Source organism: Opisthocomus hoazin, chromosome 17, assembly GCF_030867145.1.
Source record: "Opisthocomus hoazin isolate bOpiHoa1 chromosome 17, bOpiHoa1.hap1, whole genome shotgun sequence".
Lineage (NCBI taxonomy): Eukaryota > Metazoa > Chordata > Aves > Opisthocomiformes > Opisthocomidae > Opisthocomus > Opisthocomus hoazin.
This window is the reverse complement of record NC_134430.1, coordinates 2,695,051-2,718,259: the sequence shown is the minus strand read 5'-3', so window position 1 is coordinate 2,718,259 and position 23,209 is coordinate 2,695,051. Positions and strand designations below refer to the sequence as shown.

The 23,209-nt window shown below is 53.8% G+C and overlaps 2 protein-coding genes across 2 annotated transcripts; one reads left to right on the top strand and one right to left on the bottom strand.

Annotated features, from left to right (window-relative positions):
- The first annotated feature begins 50 nt into the window (after positions 1-50).
- HDAC1 (histone deacetylase 1) lies at positions 51-16,090 on the top strand. The gene is made up of 14 exons (XM_075437746.1): positions 51-175; positions 4,359-4,471; positions 4,907-5,024; positions 8,015-8,089; positions 9,283-9,421; positions 10,050-10,191; positions 11,378-11,470; positions 11,784-11,892; positions 12,014-12,154; positions 12,619-12,727; positions 12,833-12,963; positions 13,724-13,870; positions 13,979-14,027; positions 14,384-16,090. The coding sequence occupies exons 1-14, from the start codon at positions 127-129 to the stop codon at positions 14,409-14,411; spliced, it is 1,443 nt and encodes a 480-aa protein (XP_075293861.1). The 5' UTR covers positions 51-126; the 3' UTR covers positions 14,412-16,090.
- Positions 16,091-18,026: 1,936 nt separating this feature from the next.
- On the bottom strand, positions 18,027-19,926 carry MARCKSL1 (MARCKS like 1). The gene is made up of 2 exons (XM_075437897.1): positions 19,782-19,926; positions 18,027-19,350 (listed from the first exon to the last, which is right to left on the bottom strand). Exons 1-2 carry the CDS (start codon positions 19,866-19,868, stop codon positions 18,799-18,801), a joined length of 639 nt encoding a protein of 212 aa, XP_075294012.1. The 5' UTR covers positions 19,869-19,926; the 3' UTR covers positions 18,027-18,798.
- Between the last annotated feature and the right edge of the window lie 3,283 nt (positions 19,927-23,209).

Below are 23,209 nucleotides of genomic sequence, written 5' to 3'. Positions count from 1 at the left end.
AGGCCGGGGGCCGCGCGGAGGGCGGGGCATGTGGGACGGCGGGGCGGCGGGGCCTGGACCCCGGGGCGGGCCGGGTTGCGTTGCGCGGTGCGGCGGTAGGGTCTGTCGCTGTGGGGAGGCAGGAAAATGGCGCTGACGCAGGGGACCAAGCGGAAAGTCTGCTACTACTACGACGGTGAGGGGCCGCGGGGCGGGGGCAGCCACGGGGATCGCCGGGGCGGGGGGGGGCGCGGGGGAGGGGGGGGTTGAGGTGGGCAATGGGGGTCACTGGGGGGGGATGGGGGGCAATGGGAGGCGCTGGGGGGCAATGGGGACCACTGGGGGGGGAATGGGGGCAATGGGAGGCGCTGGGGGGGAATGGGGTTCACTGGGGGGGCAATGAGAGGCACTGGGGGGGGTAATGGGAGGCGCTGGGGGGGTAATGGGGGGCACTGGGGGGGAATGGGGGGCACTGGGGGAGCAATGAGAGGCACTGGGGGGGAAATGGGGGTCACTGGGGGGCAATGGGAGGCACTGGGGGGGAATCGGAACCACTGGGTTGGAGAAGGGAGGGGATTGGGGGTCATTGGAGGACATGGGGGGTGGGGGCTGCTCTGAGGTGGGGCTGGGGGTAGTGGGGGGGGGCTGCCCTGAGGGTGGGGGGAGTGGGAATGGGGGGGTCACTGGTGGGGCTGGAGGCTGTGCTGGGGGCGGAGGGATGGATACTGGGGGCCTGGGGATCAGGGCGGGGGGGGCTGGAGCATGTGGGGGACTGCGGTGGGGGACACTGGAGGGCATAGGAGGGGTATGGGGGGGTGTGGGGGAGCACTGGTGGGGAGAGAGAAGAGTGGGGGGAAGTGCTGGGGGGCAATAGGGGGTGGAATGGGAATGGAGGTGGGTAAGGAGATCTAGGGTCTGTGGGGTGGGGAAAGGCTGGGGAGGGTCCAGGATGCGGGAGAGGGGCCGAGAGAGGCTTTGGGAGCTGCGCTGCGACGGCAAAGAAGGTTTCTGGGAGGATGGGGGGTGATGCAGGGGGACTGGGGGCGGTTGTGGGGAGATGAAGCCTCCTCGAGCCGTCTTTAGAGGAAGAGGCACCCCTGAAGCTCCCCTTTGGGTCAGCGGCATCGGGACAGACCCGAAGGTGTTGGGAGCTGGAGCGACTGCGCGGTTGGTTGTAGGGAGTTCCTGTGTCTAGGGGTGTTGTTCGGTTCTGGGTCTGAACTTGGCTGGGTTGTAGAGTGCCTTTTTTTCCCCCCCTTTTACGAGGCTGGAGAAGCACTGCTTTGGGTCTGTGTAATCATCCCGTTGGGGTAGGGACGTAGCGGGGTGTTAGAGCTGGCCAAATCCCAAGCTGGGTGCCTTGTGCGGCTTCCCCGCTTCTACCCCGTAGTCGGTGGGAGACATCAGAGTCGCGTCGCCGCTGCACGTCCACGACCACCTCCCCTTTGGAGGGGCGGCTCGGCGCCTCGGCGATGGGCAAGCTCGGTTTTAATAGAGCCTGCGATCACCCTCTGTGAAAGGTGTTGTGCAATGCTCTATTTCGTCCTGGTTTTTAGTCTCTGAAATCAAATAAAAACTTTTTCTCGCCACTTTTTCCTCGTAAGTGGATGTGCTCGGTGTTCAAGCAGTAAAGCAGGCTCTTTTAGACCGCTGTATGCGTCAGGGCTTTTATTTCTCTAGAAAAGTAAATCTAAGCGGTAGGCTTGCAAGCTGTAGTGGCAGTCGTGCAGGGGCTCTGACTCAGCCAGTGTCTGCGGGAGGGCAGGACGAGGAGGAACCTGGGTTAGAGCTCTGGGTGCAGCAAAACTGAGCCCAGATTCCCCTCAGAACTGATCTCTGTGCAACACCTGACATATCAAAATATGCAAGGGGATAATAGAGCCCTAAAATGCCTAGTTTGAACTCAAAGAGTGCGTGCAGGAAGTGCCAGAATGCCGTACGTGCGCACACGACCGGTATGTTGGAAAAAAAACGGGCTCGGTGTCCAAACTTATCCCTGCCCTTGGAATATAACGTGGTCACAAAGCAGCTTGTCGGTTTGTGAACAAGCTGTAATCTTCGAAGGCATGCAATGATGTCTTAAATATGAAATAACCGATCATTTTGGTTGAAAACGCTAAGCAGAGCTGCTATCCTTGTAGTCTTTATTGCACGGTAACTAGATGAAGCTAGCGTTATACCCTCTGGTCTCTAGCTGCCCTCGCTAGCTGGCTCTGTGGTGAGGTTTTAGTGCCTTGTTTCCCCTGCTCTTTTACGAGCACCTGGCAAACATCCACAGCGTGTCCTGGGGTGAAAGTGTGCTTTTATAGCTGGGCAAGGCATAATCTGCAGTTGTGGGAGGCCAGTTTGTTAGGGTCTTTTATTTTCCAGGCAGGGAGGTTAGAGCAGCGCGGTCTAGTGTGGCAGTTCCCCAAAGGGAGGTCCCTGGGCGCTCCTTTGGATGGGTGTGTGGGTCTCTTCCTTGAGCCATGAATTTCAGATGGCAGGAGGATGTCTGGCACTGGGGAAGGAACCTGGGCTGCAGGGAAGGGTGTAGGTGGGATGGAGAAAAGGTAAATGGGTATTGTAAGGGTCCTTTGTGGAGATCCTGAGGGGTGCTGAGCATGTGTGCGAGGGTTAGGACTTGTGCAGTAACTTCTTTGCTAGCTCCCCGTGAGGGGACTTGCGTAACCCCAGCAGACAGGAAGAGGTGCCTGCTAGGCTCACACGCTCCCAGCCTGCGCTGACGTCCACGAGCAGACAGGCTCGTCTGCTGCTCTGTAGGACTCGGGGTGGGATGTGTTTCGCAGAGTGAAGGCGAACAGGCTCTGGAAGGTGGGGTTTGCCCAGGGCATTTCGCTGGCAGCCTGAGGTGAAGACGATGATGATTTCAAAGCTTCGTGTAGTTTTGTGCTTGTATTTTCCAGATAGGGTCTTGAGCATCTCTTAGTGAGTTCCCCAAAGTTGGATTTAACCTGATTTTGCCATAGTGGCTCCAGTAAAATACCTTTGTGCAAAGAACACCCCATTTCACCGTAGTGCCACGGACAGGTAAACTCCAGCAGCAGAATTGTTTTGCTGTGGGATCTGCACTGTTTGCATCTACTTTGACTGAAAAATAGGGCCATGTCCTCAGGAGGAAAAACGACGGCTGTGTGCTGCGAGGAAGTAGCAGTTTCTCCTGAATGTTAAGACTGGTGATGAAATATTAATGCTCCCAATTGAGTCACCAGCCAGACCGGATTGGGTCTCCTGCTTCCTATACTGATCGGGTGTTGTACAGCTACATGAACAACTTCGTCTGGTTTCCCAGGAAAATGAGGCTTGCGCGATGCTGCTGCTGCGTGTGGCTGTCTGCGTGTTTCCTGCTCCTGGCAACTTTTGAGTCTGTGCCTCTCACAGCCAAACCAGGCAGGCGGCAGAAATCTGAAAGTTAAATTTCTGTGAGTTTCATGAAAATAAGTAGCCTGGGAGAAGAGGGGAAAAAAACCCCAGTTAGCGGTGCCTGCTGTGGGAGAGGGCAGCATGAGCTCAGGTTTTGCTGGCTAGGGGGAAATCTGCATGGGGAGGTGACCCAAGGGACATATTTGCAGGAATATGCTTCGTTATAAAAGATAATATACTTCGTTAGCACTGCTGCCCATAGGGTAGCTCGTCAGGTGCATCTGCGTGGGTGTGCGGTTGGTAGGGACTGGGATTCTTCTGAAGGATTTCAAGCAATAATAAAGGGTGAAAATGATTGAGAAGCTGTAAAACTACAGCTGTGCTGATGTTTGCTTATGGACAGGATTAGCTGCTTTGTATCTCCTTTCTGTTAGGCAAATGGAGAGAAACTGAGGCGGAGAGGCTACGTGCTCTGTCCGATGAGTCATTGTCTGAGCCGGGATTAAACCTGCTTGCCTCTTGGCCTGTGGGTTCTGCTCAGAGCGCTGTGGCGTTTCTCCTCCAAACATGTGAGCTCTGTAAACGGGAGATATCGGAGAGGATCCGAGCCGCCTGGAGAGGACGTTGGAGAGCTGTCATTTGAGTGAGAACACACAAAGGTGGTGCCCAAAGCTCCTCCTGCCTGAGAGAGCTGGAGCTCCCTCGCCTTGCGCGGTGCGATGTTAGCTGCTCAGACTCCGCCTGGGTTGCCTTCCCCAGAACTGGCACTAAAAACGTCCTTGTCTGGCCATACCCCATTTCCAGATGTCCGTCTTGTTTGAGTCTAGGATAAATTTTCTGAATCCACAGAGATACCTGTGCCAGCAAGCCTGGAGAACCTTTTCTCTGTGGGCAAATGCACTGCTGAAGGACAGATAAAATGACAGACGACCTGATGGCTGTTGTGGCTCAGCTGTGATTCTGTTTGGAGGCATTCATAGTTTTCCTTGCTATAACAAAACAATTTCTGCTCCTAGGTGACGTTGGAAACTACTATTATGGCCAGGGACATCCGATGAAACCCCACAGGATCCGGATGACCCACAACCTCCTGCTGAACTATGGCCTCTACAGGAAGATGGAGATATACGTAAGTGTGGGGCTGGTTGTGAAGAGAAGTGTAGATAAAAGATCTTAGTTTATGTGTCAGGTTTTTATTTTGGTGCTTCAGAGTTGTAAGTTCTCTGTTGACGAGCCAAAGAGGAAAGGAAAAAAATAAACAGTTGTGCTGATGTATTTCTGCTTGCGTCTGATTGTTTGTGGCGAGATGTTCTTTGCTTCAGACAAGCTTTGGAGACTGGAAAATTGCTTTTCTCCCTGTACCTGAAATACTTTCTTTGTCTGGATATGTGATACATTTCAGTCTCTAGTAGTAGCATTCTTGCCGTTGCAGATATGTTTCTCTTGTCTAATGCTGCTGTTTTGAGTTTCTTGCTGTTGCTGGGATTAAATCTGAGGCTGGAAATGGGAACTGGGGAGGGAGATGTGTTTTGAAACAAGCCTTGCTCTTTTTTTGTCCTTGCAGCGCCCTCACAAGGCAAATGCAGAAGAAATGACCAAGTACCACAGTGATGACTACATAAAATTTCTGAGATCTATTCGCCCAGATAACATGTCTGAGTACAGCAAGCAGATGCAAAGATGTAAGCGATGCGTGTAGTGCTGTAGTTCCTGGCAATGTTCAGATCTGTGGTTCTGGGAATCCTAGGCCAGCTGGTTTGTGATAAACAGAGTAGGAAGAACCATGGGAAACTGTCTTTCTCCTGACTTTGTTTTTGATTTTTCTGGTAAATCAAGCATTTCAAAAATGGGTCCCTCTCTCAAGGCAATGTGCCAAAAGAGCAGAGGAAACCCCTTTGACCTGGCTGTCTTTTTTTGGTCTTGTGTTGTGATGGAAACTTCTAAATCGCCTTCCTGGCCGAGAGGTGACTGAACTACTCCATTTATGAGCTGCATGTATTTTGTGTAACTGCTTATCTTTAACCAGAGGTACTGGGGTAGGAAAGGCTTGTGTAATTTAAAACAAATGAACAAAAAAACCACCCAGCTCATCAACTGCGTCCAAAATCTACAGTAACTCTGAAGAATTTCGGGGCGATGGCAGTTTGGAAGTGGGGGAGGGTTGAAATGCACGATAATATTTGTCCACTTTGTGTTAGAGTGGTTTATTTTGTGAGCTAATCTCTTGTTCTGACCTCTGCAGTCCATGGAAGGGCTCTCTGGTAGGGACTTTAATGTTACAGAAACCTTTTTTTGGTGTCTCTGCAACTCTGAGAGGATGTTCTTTAATAAAGACTGTGGCAAACTAGGTTCCTAGCATGTAGAGGCAAATAGTGGGGAAGGCTCAAGGCTCATTGGAATAGTATTTTGGTCTTATACACTGCAATCCTTGACAGCAGAAGAAAGTTCTTAGCCCATGGGGTTCATTTAAGTGAAGTGTAATCCCCAATTTAGAAGAAATATGGGTCTCGACTCTGAAGTAGAGGCGGTTGGAAACCTGGTATGAGCTGAAGGGGACAGATATTAAGGCACAAGCATGTGAGAGGAGTGGGAAGTATGGTTCATAAGTAATATACATTGAAAGACTTCCTACAGTAAATTATATGCCTTGATACACCAAATGACATGTACCAAAGTACATATTTATACAAACTGAACTGTTTACCCCTGAAGCAGATACGGCTCATAAACACCCACTCTGCTCTCTGTGGTAGTCAGCATTTTCTGTGCTGTACTTCCACAGAACTATTTTTACCTGAAGGAGGCAAAATATGAAAATTAATCTTAAACACGTGGAGGACAGAGCTTTTCTTCAACAAGACCTGCAAAACAGCAGCCTCTGCGTAGCTGGAGCACTAGCACCAGAGGCTCAGAACGGAGATTAGGGATATAGGAGGCAAGGTCACCGCTCTCAAGTACACTGGCAGGTCTCTGTAGCCTGCTTGGTGCTTCAGCTTTCCTTCTGGGGGAAGGATAGCAGCTCTGATTTCCGTGAGGATGGGTCTGCCTTTAATGCTGGGCTCTCTCTGGTTGCGCTCTCCCAGACAGGGAGCTCCTCGCCCACCCACTGCAGGGAAGGAGGAGCATCTGTGTCTTGTCTCCCACCAGAGCTTTGTGCCTGTAGTCAAGTGATTGACTGCTGTTATTAGCATCCCACCTTAGTAGTCCTGGCTGCTTTGAATCTCCCGGTGGGAAAAAGCCCAGTTGGCTTCTATTTACGCAGCAGCTCCTGTCTTTGCCAGGTATAGCAGAGGGATGCCCTCAAATACTGTCAGTGCTGCTTACAAAGTTCTGAGCAGTCTCTCATTTCAGTCCGCTGATGCCGTGTTGCCTGCCTGAGGACTTGGGAAGACTACTCTGTAACCTTAAAGGCAAGAAGTTTAATTTGCTGTGATGGGAAGCACGCAGAAATTGATGGCTTAAATTCTCTTCACTTAACAGGGAAAGCTTCCAACCACCTCTTTGAATTAATTATTCAAACTGCCAGTTGCCATGCCCTGCTGAAACAATTGGAAAGCAGGAACAATTGCTTCCTTCTGGGTCTCCTGATGAGTATGGCCCTTTTCAGAGATCCCTGTCCCGAACTGGGACCATTCAGAGTCCCTTATCACACGGTCTTTGTGGAGGCTGTGCACTGATGAGTTGCTCATGCTGCAAGAACTGTGTTGTTTGTGCCTTTCTCGTTAAGCATAGAAGTAAACATTCTACAGATGTTGTTACAAAAATACAGATTTTTTTTTTGTAAAAGCGAATCTTGCAAAATCTAGATTCAATACAAGTCTGTGGTTACTGTTTTTATGTTTTTAATCATGAAACTATTTACAGTAGAAATGTATCCAGGCCAAAACCACCGTACTGCTGAGAACTTAAAAACTGCCTGTCCGATGTGAAATGAAAGGAATGTGCAAAGTGTAACAGAGCAGATGTGGATGTAAGCTTCTCGTCCAGTACACGCCGCTATCTGCCATCTCCCCACTTTCTCCTGTGGCCATCGCACTGCCCGGTTTCCCAACTCCCTCGGCAGTACAGTAAGAAACAGGAGAACCTTTCCCCTTGCTGCGGGGCTGTGCAGCGGAGCTCGGTGTCAGCTCTGTAGTCAGAAGCAGCCCTGTCCCCGCAGAAGGCTCGGTGCCCGGGCAGCGGGGCTGCAGCGGGGCCCGTGGCGGGGGGCGAGGGGTGCTGGCCCCTTCTGCACCCCCTGCCCCTGGTGACCGGCGTGTGCTGCCGGAGCGGAGCGGGACGCTGTCACTGAGCCGTCTCCACAAGCGAGTATGACAAAGCCCTTACTGACGGCATCTCCTCTCCGCCCACTCATTTTCCAATGTGATGAACTGGTTTTCGGGATCCCTTGTAGCGCAGCGCGGTAGATGTTGTGCTGCTCTCGCCAGAGCTCCTGGGATCTGCTTTCCCCTTTTCATACGAGTCAGGAGCATCTTCCCTACAGCAACAACCTTTTTGCCTCATCAGGCAATCCTCAGGTTGATTTCATTACTGTTGTATCAATTGTGTGTGGTGTTTTGTTGTTGAAAACGTTTGATAGCTTATCTGGTTAGCTTTTAAAATCAGAGTGGTGGTATAAGCTTTGCTATTTAATTGTGGTTTTGTCTTACTACTCTTTTGTATTCTTTTGAAGTTAATGTTGGGGAAGACTGCCCTGTGTTTGATGGGTTGTTTGAGTTTTGTCAGCTCTCTGCTGGAGGCTCAGTTGGTAAGCTCACGAGTTGCATGTTCTTTTATTTTTTTCTTAAGTAGATGTGTGTCGTGTAGTTCTGTCTAGGAAATAAATTCGTTGTTGTTGGTGGTGGGGAGGCCCTGTGAACCCCTTTCTGATTTCCTTCATAATCAGATCCATATTTCTTCCCGTGTGAGAGTTCGCCTTGCGTATTGTCAGATCCCTCTGCCTTTGTGAAGTGTCTCTTCACTAGTCTGGGTGACTGCACTAAATACGTGACGGACTCTGTGAGTGGTATGACAACGTTTTCAGCAAAGACTTAAAACCACAGCAGTAACAGAGGGTTAATAAAAAAATCGACGTGAAATTTACAGGAAAAAAAAAAGTTGTGCAAACCTTGCTGTGGGTGGGCACAGCCTGTAAAGGAAAGAAAAGGGTTGCTTCAGCTGTTGTTTTTAACAAAAAGCCACTGTCTCTGGAGGTGAGGCAAAATAGAACCTGAAAAGTTTCAGTAAGCTGGAACAGTTAAAATGCTTTCACTATTTTCAAATACTTTGTAGCAGAAATACTCGGTATTGCGAAACTGTTGCTGTGCACAGGCGTTAGAGCTTTGTGGCCGCGGCTCCCACAGCGACATCGAGAAGTCTTGATTTCCTGTGACGCAGCTCGGCGGTACGTACCAGCACTGACTGCAGCGTTTTGTGGGGTAGCTGTGCTCGCTGGCCCCATGGCTGCAGATTCCACAGAGTCTAGCATTTATTTTGATCCTGGGAGACTTGCAAAATTTGCAGATAGTTTATGAAGGGACTGGGGGAAGAGAACTTCCTCTGCCTGAATGCATATTCAGGGAATGACCTAAATATATGTTGGATAAAACCTTTTGTTAAAATTTTTTTGTTTAGGGCACTGAGAAATCAAGACTGCCTTCACCTGCGACCCCAGCTAGAATGCTGTGGACTTGTTTGTGCAGATTTCATGCTCTGAGTGAGGCGAAAGCGGGAAGCGGTGAAAAGCGTGTGCAGACAAAATGGAGGCTGCATTTCTTTTCCTTTGCCTTTTGTCAGTTTGTTGAGACATCCAGTGTTAAACCCTTGGGCTTGTGCTTTGTGAAGTACCCAAACGCACACATAAGCATCGATGCGATCGTAAGGGACCAGTGCTTTGCCCCTCGGTCCCTGTCCCGGGGCCTTTGCCCTCATGCTAACGTGTCGTAATTCTTCTCCCAACAGCCAGTGCTGTCAAGCTGAACAAGCAACAGACAGATATTGCCGTGAATTGGGCGGGCGGCCTTCACCACGCCAAGAAGTCGGAGGCTTCTGGCTTCTGTTATGTCAACGATATCGTCTTGGCTATCTTGGAGCTCCTAAAGTACGGGCAGTACTGTTTACCCCTGTTGTTTGTCCATTCTGCTGCATTTCCTCGGAGCCCTTAGCACTTTCTTCCCAGTCTGCTGCTCTTGTGGCTTTTTTTTTTTTGAGCTGTGTTTTCCCGGGAGGGCTAGAGCAGCGATCTTCTGGGATGCAGTACCCGCTCTCCCGAAGGGCTGTGTCTAGTGGTGGCACTGTGCAGGGGGCAGAAGGCCTGGAGCGTTGTGTGGTTGCTCTCAGAGCCTTCTCACTACCACCCAGCCTCGAAAAGGGGGCACAGCTGTAATATGTGACAGCTTTTGGCTCAAGGCAAACCTCAGTGGGAGGCTTGGACATAAAAATGCAGTCTGTTGACTGAATCTGAATAAACTGAGTTGAGTCTGCCTGCAAAGATCGGTTGCAGCAGCAAAAGCCACTTTATTTTCCTCCGTGGTTCTGTTCTGCTGCTGACCAAGGCATGTGTTGGTTCCCCACAGCTCTTTTGCTGTAGACTCCGGGAGCGAGCTGGCTGGTAGCTGTGCAGCCTGGGGGTTAGCACTGAGTTCCTTGCTCTCCTCCCATTTGCTCTGTTGGTGAAGGCGGTTTCGGCTCTGAAAAGATGCAGCATTGTGACTCTTTTCTGATCCTAGGTATCACCAGAGAGTGCTGTATATTGACATTGATATTCACCATGGAGATGGCGTGGAGGAAGCCTTTTATACCACAGACCGTGTCATGACCGTGTCCTTTCATAAGTACGGAGAATACTTCCCCGGAACAGGGGACCTGCGGGTGAGAACGAAGGCTCAGCGGAAAATTACCCTGAAGTTTGGTCTCTTCCATCTGTCTGCTGTTGTACTAATTTAACTAAAATCACTGCTCTCCTGGGCTTTCCTGCTCTCTAAGTGGCATCCTTTTTTCAAGGGCAGAGGTGTATAGGTGAGGCAGCTGGCGCAGCTCTTGGAGCACGTGCTTTGTTCCTGTGATCGTGGCCTGTACAGTAACGAAACCAAGGCTTCGGTGTCAGTCTCTCAGCAGCCTTCTGGTGGGGTTTTGCTGAGAAAATTGGCTCTGAACATGGCATGTTGGTCGGCTGTAGATACTTGCAAGCTAGGCTTGGTCACACAAGCTTTTGGGTGAAAGTTGATGAGGGAGTGCTGCTTTGTCTGGTGGTTTGCCTTGTTGGCACTTCCTCCAGTGAGTCAGTTCTGCACGCTAATGAATCGTGGTGTGAACTGTGGCACTCTTTCAAGTTAGATACAGGTGTGGTTCACTTGGACTTCTGACAGAATGCTGTTCTCAGGGATGAAATCTTCTTTACCTTTTTTTTATGTGCTTTTTAGTGGAATTCCATTTTTCTGATCTAAATTGTCTTGCCTTCCACTTGTGAGTTGTATTTTTTCAGGTCTGCCCAGAGTCTGGCACTGGTGATGTGGACTTGCATGCTGCCGCAGCGTTCTTTTCTGGTGCAGCCACTCTGCAGCATAAATGAAATTATTATTTTTTCGTGAGACACTTGGGTATGAGAGAGATAGTGGAAATGTAAATATAGATATGTTATTTTAAAGTAAAAATAGATTCCTTCAGTTACTAGACTGCATGGTCAGCACAAACTGGTATTTAGGGCTGTGCATCTCTGCAGAGTGTACAGGTTTGGAACTAGAATGTTGACTGTCGGTTTTATTGCTGTGTAAGAGAGTGGCTTTTGCCAGTGAAATGAGAGCCTGCGTGCTCACAGCAACATGAAGGTGGTGACAGTAGCAAAGTTTTCTTCTCTGAGCACTGAGGGCCAAATGCACCCACTGAGGAGTCAACGGACTCTTGCTGCCTTCTGCCAGGACAGTATTTGTGAGAGCCCAGACTTATGTTTGGATTACACTGATGGAATCCCAGACTTCCCTTCCTAATTAGGGACAGAATTTATGTGTTGCAGTTGGCTCTCTGGTGACTGGTGGTCTCCTGCCTTTCGCTCTAACAGGATATTGGTGCAGGCAAAGGCAAGTACTACGCTGTCAACTACCCGCTCCGGGACGGCATTGATGATGAGTCCTATGAAGCGATATTCAAGCCGGTAAGTGAAGACATCTTTGCTGAGTGATTCTCTGTGGCTCATACTTGTCACTCAATGGCTCATGGAGCCGTTCTCTGGGGAGATCGATTCAGTCTTCTGTGATAAGGTTCTTCAGGGGCTGTATTCCTCGCTAACAATCGCAGCGTGTTGTCAGTAAGCTTCTCTTTGTAAGAGCCTCACTGTTACCAGTGCAGGGGAGTCGGCAGCTGTGGGAACACTGGGGATGTCTTCGTGTCACTTGCTGACATGGACGTTACTGTCTTGCCGTGACACTGTCCTGTGGAGAGTGTGTAACAACGGGTTTCTTGTTTAGGTGATATCTAAAGTGATGGAGACGTTCCAGCCTAGCGCAGTTGCCTTGCAATGTGGGTCGGATTCTCTGTCAGGGGACAGGCTGGGTTGTTTTAATCTGACCATCAAAGGTGAGAGTACTGCACAGTGCCTGTGTCAAACAGGCATAACTGATATAATTAGATTTCTTTGAAAAGTTTGTTCTTCTTACGCCAAAGGCTGTGACCTTTTGCCCCACTGCTTTTGCTGCAGGACATGCCAAGTGTGTGGAGTTTGTAAAAAGTTTTAATTTGCCGATGTTGATGCTGGGAGGAGGTGGCTATACGATCCGCAACGTGGCTAGATGCTGGACCTATGAGACTGCTGTGGCTTTGGACACTGAAATTCCCAATGGTAATTCTCCCCTGGCGCCTTTGAAGCAAGACTAAGGGACAATGACAGTCTGCTAGCAGAGCTCAGGGAGATGATGTGGGAGAGGCAGCAACCCTGAGAGGTTTCGTTAGCTCTTGGTTATTCCTGTGTATGCCCTGATTTGCAGTAGCTGTTCTTGTTTACATTCTAGTCCTGTAGCTCTCCCCTCCAGCAAAAGGTACCCCGCAGCCTTGCTGACGTACTGAAATGAGATGACCTTCTACTGAAGGCTTTTGTGCGCACTGATAGCGTTTCACTGCCAAGTAAGGTTTGACTGCGCTGTTGCTAAGTTATCTGCTTTGATCCGAGTTAGGGCTAGGAGAGCTTGGGCTCCTGTGCCTAGGTAAATGCACTTGTGCATTTCTGTAGAAGCACAACGCGTTTGTGGTATTTCGTCACCAGTCCAGTGTTAATTTGGTGTTTATTCCTTTTTAATTTGCCTGCAGAACTTCCATATAATGACTATTTTGAGTACTTTGGGCCAGACTTTAAGCTCCACATCAGTCCCTCCAACATGACTAACCAGAATACCAACGAGTATCTCGAGAAGATCAAGTAAGCGTTTGCTCCTCTTGGCGAGACTGACCCCTTCTGCTGGGGGCTTCACAGCGTGGGTGGGCGTCTTGCTGACGGAGGTGTTCCTCTCCTGGCTGCCTCTAGGCAACGCCTCTTTGAGAATCTGCGCATGCTGCCTCATGCCCCTGGCGTCCAGATGCAGCCGATTCCTGAAGATGCTGTTCAGGAAGACAGTGGAGACGAAGAGGAGGAAGATCCTGAGAAACGCATTTCAAGTATGTGCTTGTCTCTGGCATAGTTGCGTTGCCCGGCTGGGAAGCACACGGAGCCTGCGGGTGCGGAACTGAGCAGGATCAGTGAGCTGGAGAAGCGTGCGGGCTCTGAACTGAGCTACCTGAGTAAAGAGAGGAGGATATGCGATTTAGAAAAATCTCCATTCTGGAGTCCTTCAGTCTGAATCCGTTCCCACCTTTCTGACGGTTTTTGTGAGATGAAGCAATGATGCCAAGCACTGCAGGGCTGGTAGATTTCTTTTCCCCTGGAGAAATGGCACGTTTGCCAGATGATTTCCATAACGGGAGAACCTAGGCTTTAATGTGAGAATTTAAACAGTTCCTGTGATGTAGGTGCTGTGACAGAATACTTCCTGGGAGACTGTCAAGTTTGACCCCAGGAGTTGTCTTCCACAGTGAAAATGCTAGTTGATACCCAGATTGGCTGGTGGCCTCTAGGTCTGGCAGGCAGGTTTGCTCAGTGTGAGGCTGGTTAACCTGCTGACGCTGTCGAGTCTAGACATCACGCTCTACCTGATCCAAGTCGTGCGTGTGATCGTGGATCTTGGGCATGAGCAGTTAGGAGTGAGGAGTTAGAACGTACGGTGGGGAGAAACAAGAAGTGTTTTTATCGTGGCCTAATTCAGACTTACGTAGGCTCGTTAGTTCGCTCCGGTGTGTAGATGGACTTGGAGAAGTTAGTGCTTGGTGTCTCCTGACTTCTAAATCTGCCAAAACAACCTCTTGTCCTCTTCGCACTCAGTCCGCAATTCTGATAAGAGAATATCCTGTGATGAAGAATTCTCTGACTCTGAAGACGAAGGGGAAGGAGGGCGCAAAAATGTTGCCAACTTTAAGAAAGCCAAGCGTGTGAAAACAGAAGAGGAAAAGGAGGAAGAGGAGAAGAAAGGTGAGCGTGAGAGCTAGGACAAGAAGCCCTCCCAGCTCTGTGGAACTTTGCCTGGCATGTACTTTCCTACTGCATTACTGAGGGTCTTTTTTTTTTTTTCCCCCCTAGATGAGAAAGAAGAGGAAAAACCGAAAGAGGAGAAAGTGGAACCCAAAGGGTGAGCCCTGTCTCCTGGCATGGCGATTAAATGGCCGTGCCTGTACTTCCTTATGCATCTGTGCATGCCCCCATGGGGTGCTGCACAGCTTGAGGGGCTGGAGGAGAGACATGGCAGCTTGGGTGGCTTTGTCACGGGAAGAAGTCGGCGTGTGCAGAACAGCACACCTGAGACAGCACTGTGAGAGCCGAGCCCTCAGTGAACAGGGCTTAAAAATCCTCTGCCTTCGTTCAGTAACGTGTTACAAGTTTTAGATGAAGATGGGCCGCATAAGCAGCGTTTTGGCCTGCGATTGAAGCTTGGGCACTGCCCGAGCTGTTTGTTTAAACCAGATTCTTCCCTGCTTGCTTCCACAGGGTGAAGGAGGAGACGAAATCCACCTAAGATGGCTGCAGCTGGACAGTACCTGTCAGTGTGTAGTAGTCGTAGGTTAGCTTCCCTGGTTGCCTCCCATTCCACAGGATTTATATTTTATATATGTTTCTGTATATATTTCTATATAAATATATAAATGACTTGAGAACTGTAAATTATTCCTTGCTGCACTCCGCTGGGAGCAGATAGGGAGGATTCTGCGGAGTAGACAGACCTGCACTGCCCAGATTTGGTGACTGGGAAGTTTCACTCTTGCCTTCCACTGCCTCCTTAGTGTGTCTTTAAAAAAATCACTTCCTTTCTTTACTCTCCCCTCTGAAATAACCACCCTTGGAAAAGAAGAATTTAAGTAGAAGTAGTATCTGCATTTCAGGTTAGGTGGAAAGATGGCCATGAAATTTCTTTTTGTTCTTTTTTTCTTTTTTTCTTTTTTTTTCTTCTTTTATTTTTTATTTTTTGTGGGAGAATATGAGTTCCCAAACGAAGCCTGTGAGAGACTGACTGTTCCTTTGGTCTTCAGTTGGATTCCACCGTGGCAAGTAACTGCAAGCTGGTGCCACTTCTCAGGGTCAAATAGTGCAGTTCTTGAATAGAGTTGGCTACCTCCCTGCAGCAAACTTGTGGAAAGAGACGAAGCAGCTTAAAAGCGATCTGAAAAGCGCTTTCGTGAATCAGCCCAAGAGCCCTGCAGGTGCAGATCTGGAAAACGCGAAATGAAAATCACCTTGATGTGGTGGTGAACATTTTCCGAGATCTTGCAGATCCAGTTAGTGTGGCAGCATGATGCCTCTCGAGTAAGAGAAGGGATGGAATTTTTATACCTTTTTTTCTATACCTATGCCCCTCTTCGGGGGAGGGAGTGAGTTACTGCCCGTTTGGCCGCCTGCTTTGCTCTTCCTGCTTGTTCTGCGCTCGGCTGCACGTGCCGTGGTGTGCTTTCTCCGTGCTGGTCTGTGGCTGAAACCGCTGCCGGAATTCCCAGCCCGTGTAAAGGCCGGGCCGAACAGATCCTGGCTGAAACCTCGTGCCGGTGCGTGTCACTCGTGGAAAAACTCTCCTCTGGAGTGAAGTGCAAACGTTTTCGAATTGAACCTTTCCTCTCTCTTGCTCTCAAGGCCAGTAAACACAGAGAACCTTTTTATCAGCCCTCTGAGCTGTTATCTTTAGAAGGGAACAGCAGATGGGGCTCTGTACATTTTTACAACTCCTCCTCCTCCAACGCATATCTCACGCCCCAAAGTCTTTTGTGACCAGAGCTGGCCTTTCGTTTGCGTTCTGCTTGGTACCGCTGATTGTTAGATGAGCTTCTGGTGAAAGGCTTTGCAGAAGTTTTGCAGGCAGTTTTGACTCGCTGCTCTCCTTTCTCAGGGGGATTCCTCTGTCCATAAGAGGATCTGTACCTCCCACGGAGCGCTGCTGATGGTTTCAACTCTAATTATGCTGCTAAATTAACACAGGTTACTCTTAAAAATGTTTTATTTTTTTAAATACTTTTTTTTTTTTCCCCTTTTCCACCGTGAGTTTTTTAGTCTCTGGATCCGAGTGACGTGTCACTCCTGCTCTTCAGTGTTTGTATGTGAAGCGAGAGAGATCAGTGTATCTTTGTGTCTGGGGGGGAAATATATTGTGGTTTTTTAAAGATGCTTTTATTTTGAATTTCGAGAATCTTTGTAATAAAACTGGTACATTTCTAGGGTTGGTGTGAGTTTGTACTGCTTTCTGCCCCAAGGAAACACCGGGTTAGAGTGGGAGTTCAGTTTATTTTCAGAGCCATGGCTGGAAAATGGTGCAGTACCTTGGTCGTGATCATGATGTGGTGGAGGCCCCAGTGACAACCAACCTCACAAAGAGGGCCAGATGTGTTTGTTCAAATGCATCCACCAAAGCATTTTATTTGGAACACGCTGTGCTGCATGTGAGAGATTGCTTTAGGTTCTGGCATAGATATTGCAGTTTTTCTCCCCCCTCTGGTTTATAAAATAGCCTTGAAATTCTCCTGAGGGCCTGTCTCTCCAGAAAAATCAAGTTGAAATACTGGGGGGGTTGGTCTGCTCCCAGCTCTTCTACCAGGGGTCACTGGGGCGGTTCTTCCATCTCTTCCCTAAATCACGGCTGGGGTCTCGGCCAGCAGCGCTGCTGCTGCTCAGGGGGCTGGCGGGTTGGGGGGGGGTTACGGTACTCCGTGCAGCTGATGCTCTGAAAGCAATGCTAGTCAAGAAAAGGGGTAATTGGTTATGGGAAGGGAGTGGCTTCTGGATGAATGTGAGTGGGTTTTAGCTGGTATTCAAGTGAAAACAATTCTTTAATTAGGAGCAGGTTAATTCTGCAGCTGAGGGGTGCTCACACCTGCAAGGGACACAAAAGGTTCATAAACCAAATCTGCCATTTATGTAGTTAAGAAAAAGCCTTCTGTGGCACAGTTGCCTTTCATCGCTAGAATAATGGTCCAGGAATCTTCGTTATCCTTCTCAGCATGGCAGACAATTAAAATCCTCTCCTCCTCGAACAAAACACAGCCGCACAATTCCCATTACCCCCGGCAGATCACGCGTGCCGCTGTGCAACTGCGGTCCTTCTCTCCCCCAGCGTTTCTTAAAATGGCTGCCGCGATGCCGTGCGGCAGCTCCCCGGCAGACGCGCAGCCCGCACCTCGCCGGGGCCACAACGCAGCCACGCACAACGCAAACTTGGAAATCATTTGCAGCCCGCAGCGCCTACGTTCAAAAACACCTTTCTGCCCCCAGATGAACGGGGCCGAGAACCCCGCGGCGTTTGGCAGCGGGGTCACTCGCTGGAGCTTCCTGCCGTTGAGGGGGATGTGCTGTGTGGAACGCTGAATTTTGGCCGTTTCCACCCACGTCGAGGGCCACGGGAGAGCGGTGCCCTGCCGTGGGAGGACAACGCTCCTCGCTTGGCTCCATCTTCTCCACCAAGCCCACGGCAATGGGCTGGGGGCGAGGAGCAGGCCCCTCAACGGAGGGGCTAAGCTGGCAGAAGGGGCTCTGACCCCGGCTGTAGCCTTCGAGCTGCTGGAGAGGGGCAGAGCTCCTTCCCTCTGCCCAACGCCCATCTTGGGGAAGAAAAAAAAAAAACAACCAAAATCACATCTTTTCCCCGTGCGGATAACAGGAGGAAGGACAGAGGCACCCATTGTGCCTTCGTTTGCACTTTGGAAATAAATCTGGGCCCCCAGTGCAGAGTTCTTGTGCTCCAGCCCCTCTTTTCAGGGAAAAGGAGCCAATTCTGTCCTAAAACCACTAAAGAAAAAATAAAATTAAAATCCAGTAAATCAAGCTTAAAATGCAAATGCCACCCAGTAGCCCTCCTGGCCCCCTCACCATGAGAAAAGACTTTTTTTTTTTCCCCTCCTCCTTTCCTCCCCCCCAGGAACAGAATGGGTTGGATCTCAGAAGCAGGTACCAAGGAGCAAGCCGAAGGCAGCGACCCGAGGCTCGTGGGCACGAAAGCCCTTTGTGGCTGGAGCTCTACATCTGCTGCAAGTCAATTAACAGGAGCAGAGCCAGGGCTGGGGTGATCCCAGGCAGCAGCTGGTGAGCTCCAGCAGCAGCTGCCATCTTCCCCGGCCCGGGGCGGGCGGCCGGGACAAGAAGGACTCAAGCTCACCCGTGAAGGGATCACCATTTATTCCTTTCAAACATTACAAGAAAGCCCACACAGGTCTGTCTGTTGGTTTTTTTTTTTTTTTTAGAAGTTAGAAAATTGCAAATCAAGTGTTTTTGGCCATTAAAAAATTATTTACAGAGAAAACAGTGTTGCTTCACATTATACAGCTGGCAGGCCCCCTCCCTCCACCCCGCACCCTGGAAGTTCCCCCTCAGAAGCAGAATTAAACACGGCGGACTTACAAGCTTTATGGTTCTAAGCCAATAGTGAGACATTGTAAAAAACTAACCGGATTAGCTTTTAAACCATTGATTTCTATAAAAAGCACAAAATACTTTAAACGAAGTCAGAACCAGGAATGTAAACTGAGGAGAAAGCAAAAAAAAGAAAAAAAAAAAAAAAGAATCCATTGAACAGTCCCTGGCTCGCTGGGCTTCGGAGCTGCCGGAGGAGAGCGGGGACAGTCCCGAGGCCGGCAGAGAGGCCAGACCCGGGTTCTCCCAAACTGTAAATTCCAGTTACGGCCAGGGTAGTCTTCCTCCACAGTTTTATAGGATTCAGGTAAAACTGCTCCAAGTTGTGGCGGTGGGAATCCAGCCCAGCTTTTTGACAGGGGAGGGGGAGGACGCAGCTGGAGGAGGGGTGGGTTTCAGAGAGCGCTGTCAGTTCTGGGTGGGACAGGAGGTGCGAGGGCCAGGCAGCGAGTCCGGGCTGTCACCGGGTCGGGGAGGACGGCGAAAGAGTCTGAAGTCGGGACGGTGCCGAGCGGGCTCTATTCCTCCTTCTGCTCCGCCACCGTCGGCTCGGGCCCCGCGGGTTTGGAGGGCTCCTCCGGCTTGGCCGTATCCCCACGGCTCTCCCCCGGCTGCTTCTTCTCCTCCTCTTCCTCCTCCTCGCTTCCCCCCGCAGCCCCCTGCTTGGGCTCAGCTCCCTGCTCCCCGGGGCCGCCCGCTGCCCCCTCCTCGGGGGGGGCCGAGGGCTGGGGCCCCCCGGCCGAGCAAGCGGGGTTCTCCTCCGCCTTGCCCTGCTCCTCGGTGGGGGAGGACCCCGAGGAGTCCCCGGCTTCCTTCTTGTTCTTCCGAAACGAGATCCCGCTCAGCTTGAAGGACTTCTTGAACGAGAACTTCTTCTTCTTCTTGGGGGTGTCCTTGGGGGCCGCGGCGCCCTCGGCCTTGGCGTCCCCCCCCCCCTCGGCGGGGGGAGCGGGCTCGATGGCGTCCCCGCCGCCCGCCTCGCCCTTGCTCTCCTCCCGCGGGGGCTCCGCCGCGCCGTTCCCGTGCGGGGGGGCCGCCGCGTCCCCGTTGAGCCTCACATGGCCGTTCTCCTGCGGGGGGGCACGGCGTTAGGCTCCGCCGGGACGGGGCACTCCCGAACCCCCCGACCCGGGTACCGGGGTGGGATGAGCACCGGGGAGGGGGGGGGGGTGGGATGAGCACCCGGGGGGGGTGGGCTGTGCCTCGGTGCGCTGCCACCAGGCGGCGCCCGCGCTCCACGCCCGGTACCGGGGCTCGGCAGCAGACGGGGCCGCCGCCCGGTACCGGGAGGGAGCCCGGGGCGCGGGCGGTGCCGCATCGCTCGGTGCCCACCGGGAGGGAGAGCGGGAGACAGGGAGGATCCCCCAGGGCCGCCGCCGCCCTTTCCCCTTCCCCGCCGAGCCGCCGCCTTTGTCCTCCCTCCCTCCCTCCCTCCCTCCCTCCCGCCCGCCCGCCCCGGCGGGGCTCCCGCCGCGGCCCCCCTCCGCCCCCCGGTACCCACCTGCCCGTTGGCCTTGGCGGGCTCGGTGGCGGCGGCGTGGCCGGCGCTGCCCTCCGCCTTGGCCGCCTTGGAGCCCTGGCTGCCCATGGTGCCGGCACGTCGGGGGGACCCCGCCGCGGCGGCTGCGCTCGGCGGGCGAGCGGCGCCGAGAGGGAGTGGGCAGAGCCCCCCGCCGCCCCGGTAATAAGGCGAGGGGCGGGGGGCGGGCCGCCGCCGAGCCCGCCCCGGGGGCGGGGGCCGGGGATGGAGCCATCGCCCCGGCGGGGACGGGGGGTAGCGGCGGGGACGCTCCCTCTCCCCGGCTGCGAGCCCCCCGGAGGTGGGGGCAGCCCCGGGTGGGGCGAGGCTGGGCTGCGGGGAGGCGGTGGGGAAGGGGAGAGGGGTGCCGTCCACTCCCACCACCGGGGTGCTGCTCATCCCAGCCCCGACACCCCAAGGGTGCCCCTGCCCCCATCCCCGAGAACCCCCGGGTGCCCCTGCCCCCAGCCCCGACATCCCCAGGGTGCTGCTCATCCCAGCCCTGACACCCCCAGGTGCCCCTGCCCCCAGCCCTCTCACCCCAGGGAGGGTCCCATGGCGCAGCTTGCCTCAGCCTTGTCACCCCAAACTACCACTCACCCCAGCCCCATCACCCCGGGGTACTGCTCACCCCAAGGTGCTGCTCACCCCAACCCAAATCACGCCAGGGTGCTGCTCACCCCAGGGTGCTGCTCACCCCAGCCCCATCAGCCCGCAGAGGCTCCCGCAGGCGTGTAGAGGCTGTGCCATGGGTCACAACCTGGCTCCCCGCCTCGCTGCGCTCCCGGCACGCAGACCGATGCGTTTTTCCCCTCTGGGTCTTCTTCCTCTGCTTTCCCGGAAAGGGAGAGGTCAGGGGAAAAGAAACTGGGACTAAACCAGAGTGGATGCCAACGCTGGCGAGGGGCCTGCAGCTCCCCGGTGCTGCCACGGCCTCCAGCCACAGCCTCGCCACGGCACAGAGCCGGCAGTGGCTGCGGGGGTCTCACTCCCGGGGGCTCCGTCGGCACCCGGGCACAGCTGGTTTTACCGCACCCTCCCAAAATCGAGACCCTTTTGTGCCCGTCGAAGCCGCCAGCGTTCCCTGGCCAGCCTGCTACCGAGCACCGTGCCCTGAGCCCCCCGGCCCCGGCGCCTTCCAGGCACCCCACGGCTGCTGAACCTGCCCCGGAGCTGCCGCGGGCGGGGGGGACCCCCCCGGCACCCAGCACCCAGCTGCACCGCAGAGCCCGCGCAGGATCAAGGCCAGTTTTCCAAGAGGAAAACAATGTGCCGCTGTGTGCGCGCCGCCAACAAGGTCATGTTTTGTCTCCGGCCTCCCTCCCCCCCGGCACACATCATCTCACCCCCGTCAGAGCGAAATTTCTCTGTTAATTAAAACAGGCGACATCTTCCTTATTGACTTTCGATGGCCAGTTGATAAAGCCTCGCAACGGCTGCTGCCGGTCCGCCCGCCCGCGCCTTCGGCCGTCTGCGAGCTCCAGAGTCGCCGGCGCGGCCGTCCGGGCTGCAAAGGGGCTGCGGAGGACGCACCCGGTTTGAAAGCACGTGCTTCTCAGAGCGTAGCGAGGCTGTTTGCTTTGGGAAGACAAACGGTCCCAGCAAGTCCGTTAATTCCTCAGTAAACACGCTCTGTCTTCTGCCGCTTGTTCCCGAGCACGAGCTCCAGCCCTGTGTCCGCAGCCATTACCTGCTGGGGAGCAAAACCCGGCAGAGCCGCAGCCGGCGAGCCCTTCCCTCTGCCCCAGCAGCCACCCGGCGTTGGGCAGCGTCTCCACCAGCCCCACGCTTCTCGTCCCACCTTCTGGGAGTGGTTTTCCATCTTTCTGCAGAGGTGCTGTTTGTTCTGGCTCCTCTCTGCAGGAATGCAGAGTCTTCATGCCGCTACCCCACAGAATCACAGAATGGTAGAGGTTGGAAGGGACCTCTGTGGGTCATCTAGTCCAACCCCATCACATGGCATCCCATCGCATCGCATCCCATCGCATGGCATCCCATCCCATGGCATCCCACCCCATCCCATCCCATCGCATCCCATCCCATCCCATCCCATCCCATCCCACTCCATCCCATCCCATCCCATCCCATCCCATCCCATCCCATCCCATCCCATCCCATCCCATCCCATCCCATCCCATCCCATCCCATCCCATCCCATCGCATGGCATCCCATCCAGTCCCAATACCATCCCATCCCATCCCATTCCCATCCCATCCCCATTCCCATTCCCATCCTGTCCCATTCCCATCCCATTCCCATCCCATCTCACCCCATCCCACCCCACCCCATCCCACCCCATCCCATTCCATCCCATCCCACCCCATCCCACCACGCTGCCCTGCTGCTGCAGCAAGACCATATTTTGGCTGTGCCAAGCACACCCAAGTGAGCACCGGCTTCCACAGCACCCATCCAAGACCACCCACCCATGCGACAACCCCCGGACGCTCCCATCCTCCCGCACCAGAGCCACAGTGGAACCGCTGTGGTGAGCAGCACCGGCAACCCACCCACCACCCACCCGCGCTGGGTACCGCCAGCTGGGAGGGGGCTCTGGGGGTTCTGGGGGTGCAGCCTTTGGGGTGGCGGTGGCAGCCCTGGGGCGGCTTTGCCCGTCTGTCAGGTTGGGGGTGCAAACGTGTACCCCACACCGCGGAACAGGCTGCTCGCTGGGGGGACGAGATCTGCGGCGTGGGCTGGGCGAGTGGCTGGGCTTGCTCGTTCGGGAGGGGATTTATGGGGCTGGGGTTGGGGCTGGGGCTGGCGGAGTGGCTGCGGTGCTCGGCCCCCCACCCACCGGCCCCGGCGCAGAGCCCGGGTCTCATCCAGGTTTGGCTGGAGGGGAGAAGGTGGTTCACACCCCGCTGCTGCCCTGCCAGAGCGACCGGCGGGCAGCGCCGGAGTTGCCACCTCTCTCCCGATCCCAGCTTTTTCTTGAAAACCCTCTCCCGCAGCGCGGCGTGAGGGACGTGTTTACAAATAGACACGTTCCCCAGTGGATCCCCGAGCGTGCCGCCGCTCCCCAGGCCTGGCTCCGCTGCCGATGGCTGCCCTGCCCGCGCTGACGGCCGCCCCACCGGCACCGCTCAGCTGGCGCCGGAGCCCCGGCGCTCCGTGGGGTGGGAGTGGGTCCCGCGGGTGGGCTCCTGCCCCTCCGTGGGGTGGGAGTGGGTCCTGCGGGTGGGCTCCTGCCCGTCCGTGGGGTGGGAGTGGGTCCTGCGGGTGGGCTCCTGCCCCTCCGTGGGGTGGGAGTGGGTCCTGCGGGTGTGCTCCTGCCCCTCCGTGGGGTGGGAGTGGGTCCTGCGGGTGGGCTCCTGCCCCTCCGTGGGGTGGGAGTGGGTCCCGTGGGTGGGCTCCTGCCCGTCCGTGGGGTGGGAGTGGGTCCCGCGGGTGGGCTCCTGCCCCTCCG

Excerpts from the sequence above, each read along its gene's own strand:
- MARCKSL1 (XM_075437897.1), bottom strand. The coding sequence starts at position 19,868 with ATGGGCAGCCAGGGCTCCAAGGCGGCCAAGGCGGAGGGCAGCGCCGGC. Across the intron at positions 19,351-19,781 it reads CCGCCAAGGCCAACGGGCAG|GAGAACGGCCATGTGAGGCT; the intron begins GTGGGTACCGGG and ends GCCCCCCCGCAG.
- HDAC1 (XM_075437746.1), top strand. The coding sequence starts at position 127 with ATGGCGCTGACGCAGGGGACCAAGCGGAAAGTCTGCTACTACTACGAC. Across the intron at positions 11,893-12,013 it reads TTTTAATCTGACCATCAAAG|GACATGCCAAGTGTGTGGAG; the intron begins GTGAGAGTACTG and ends CTTTTGCTGCAG. Across the intron at positions 12,155-12,618 it reads GGACACTGAAATTCCCAATG|AACTTCCATATAATGACTAT; the intron begins GTAATTCTCCCC and ends ATTTGCCTGCAG.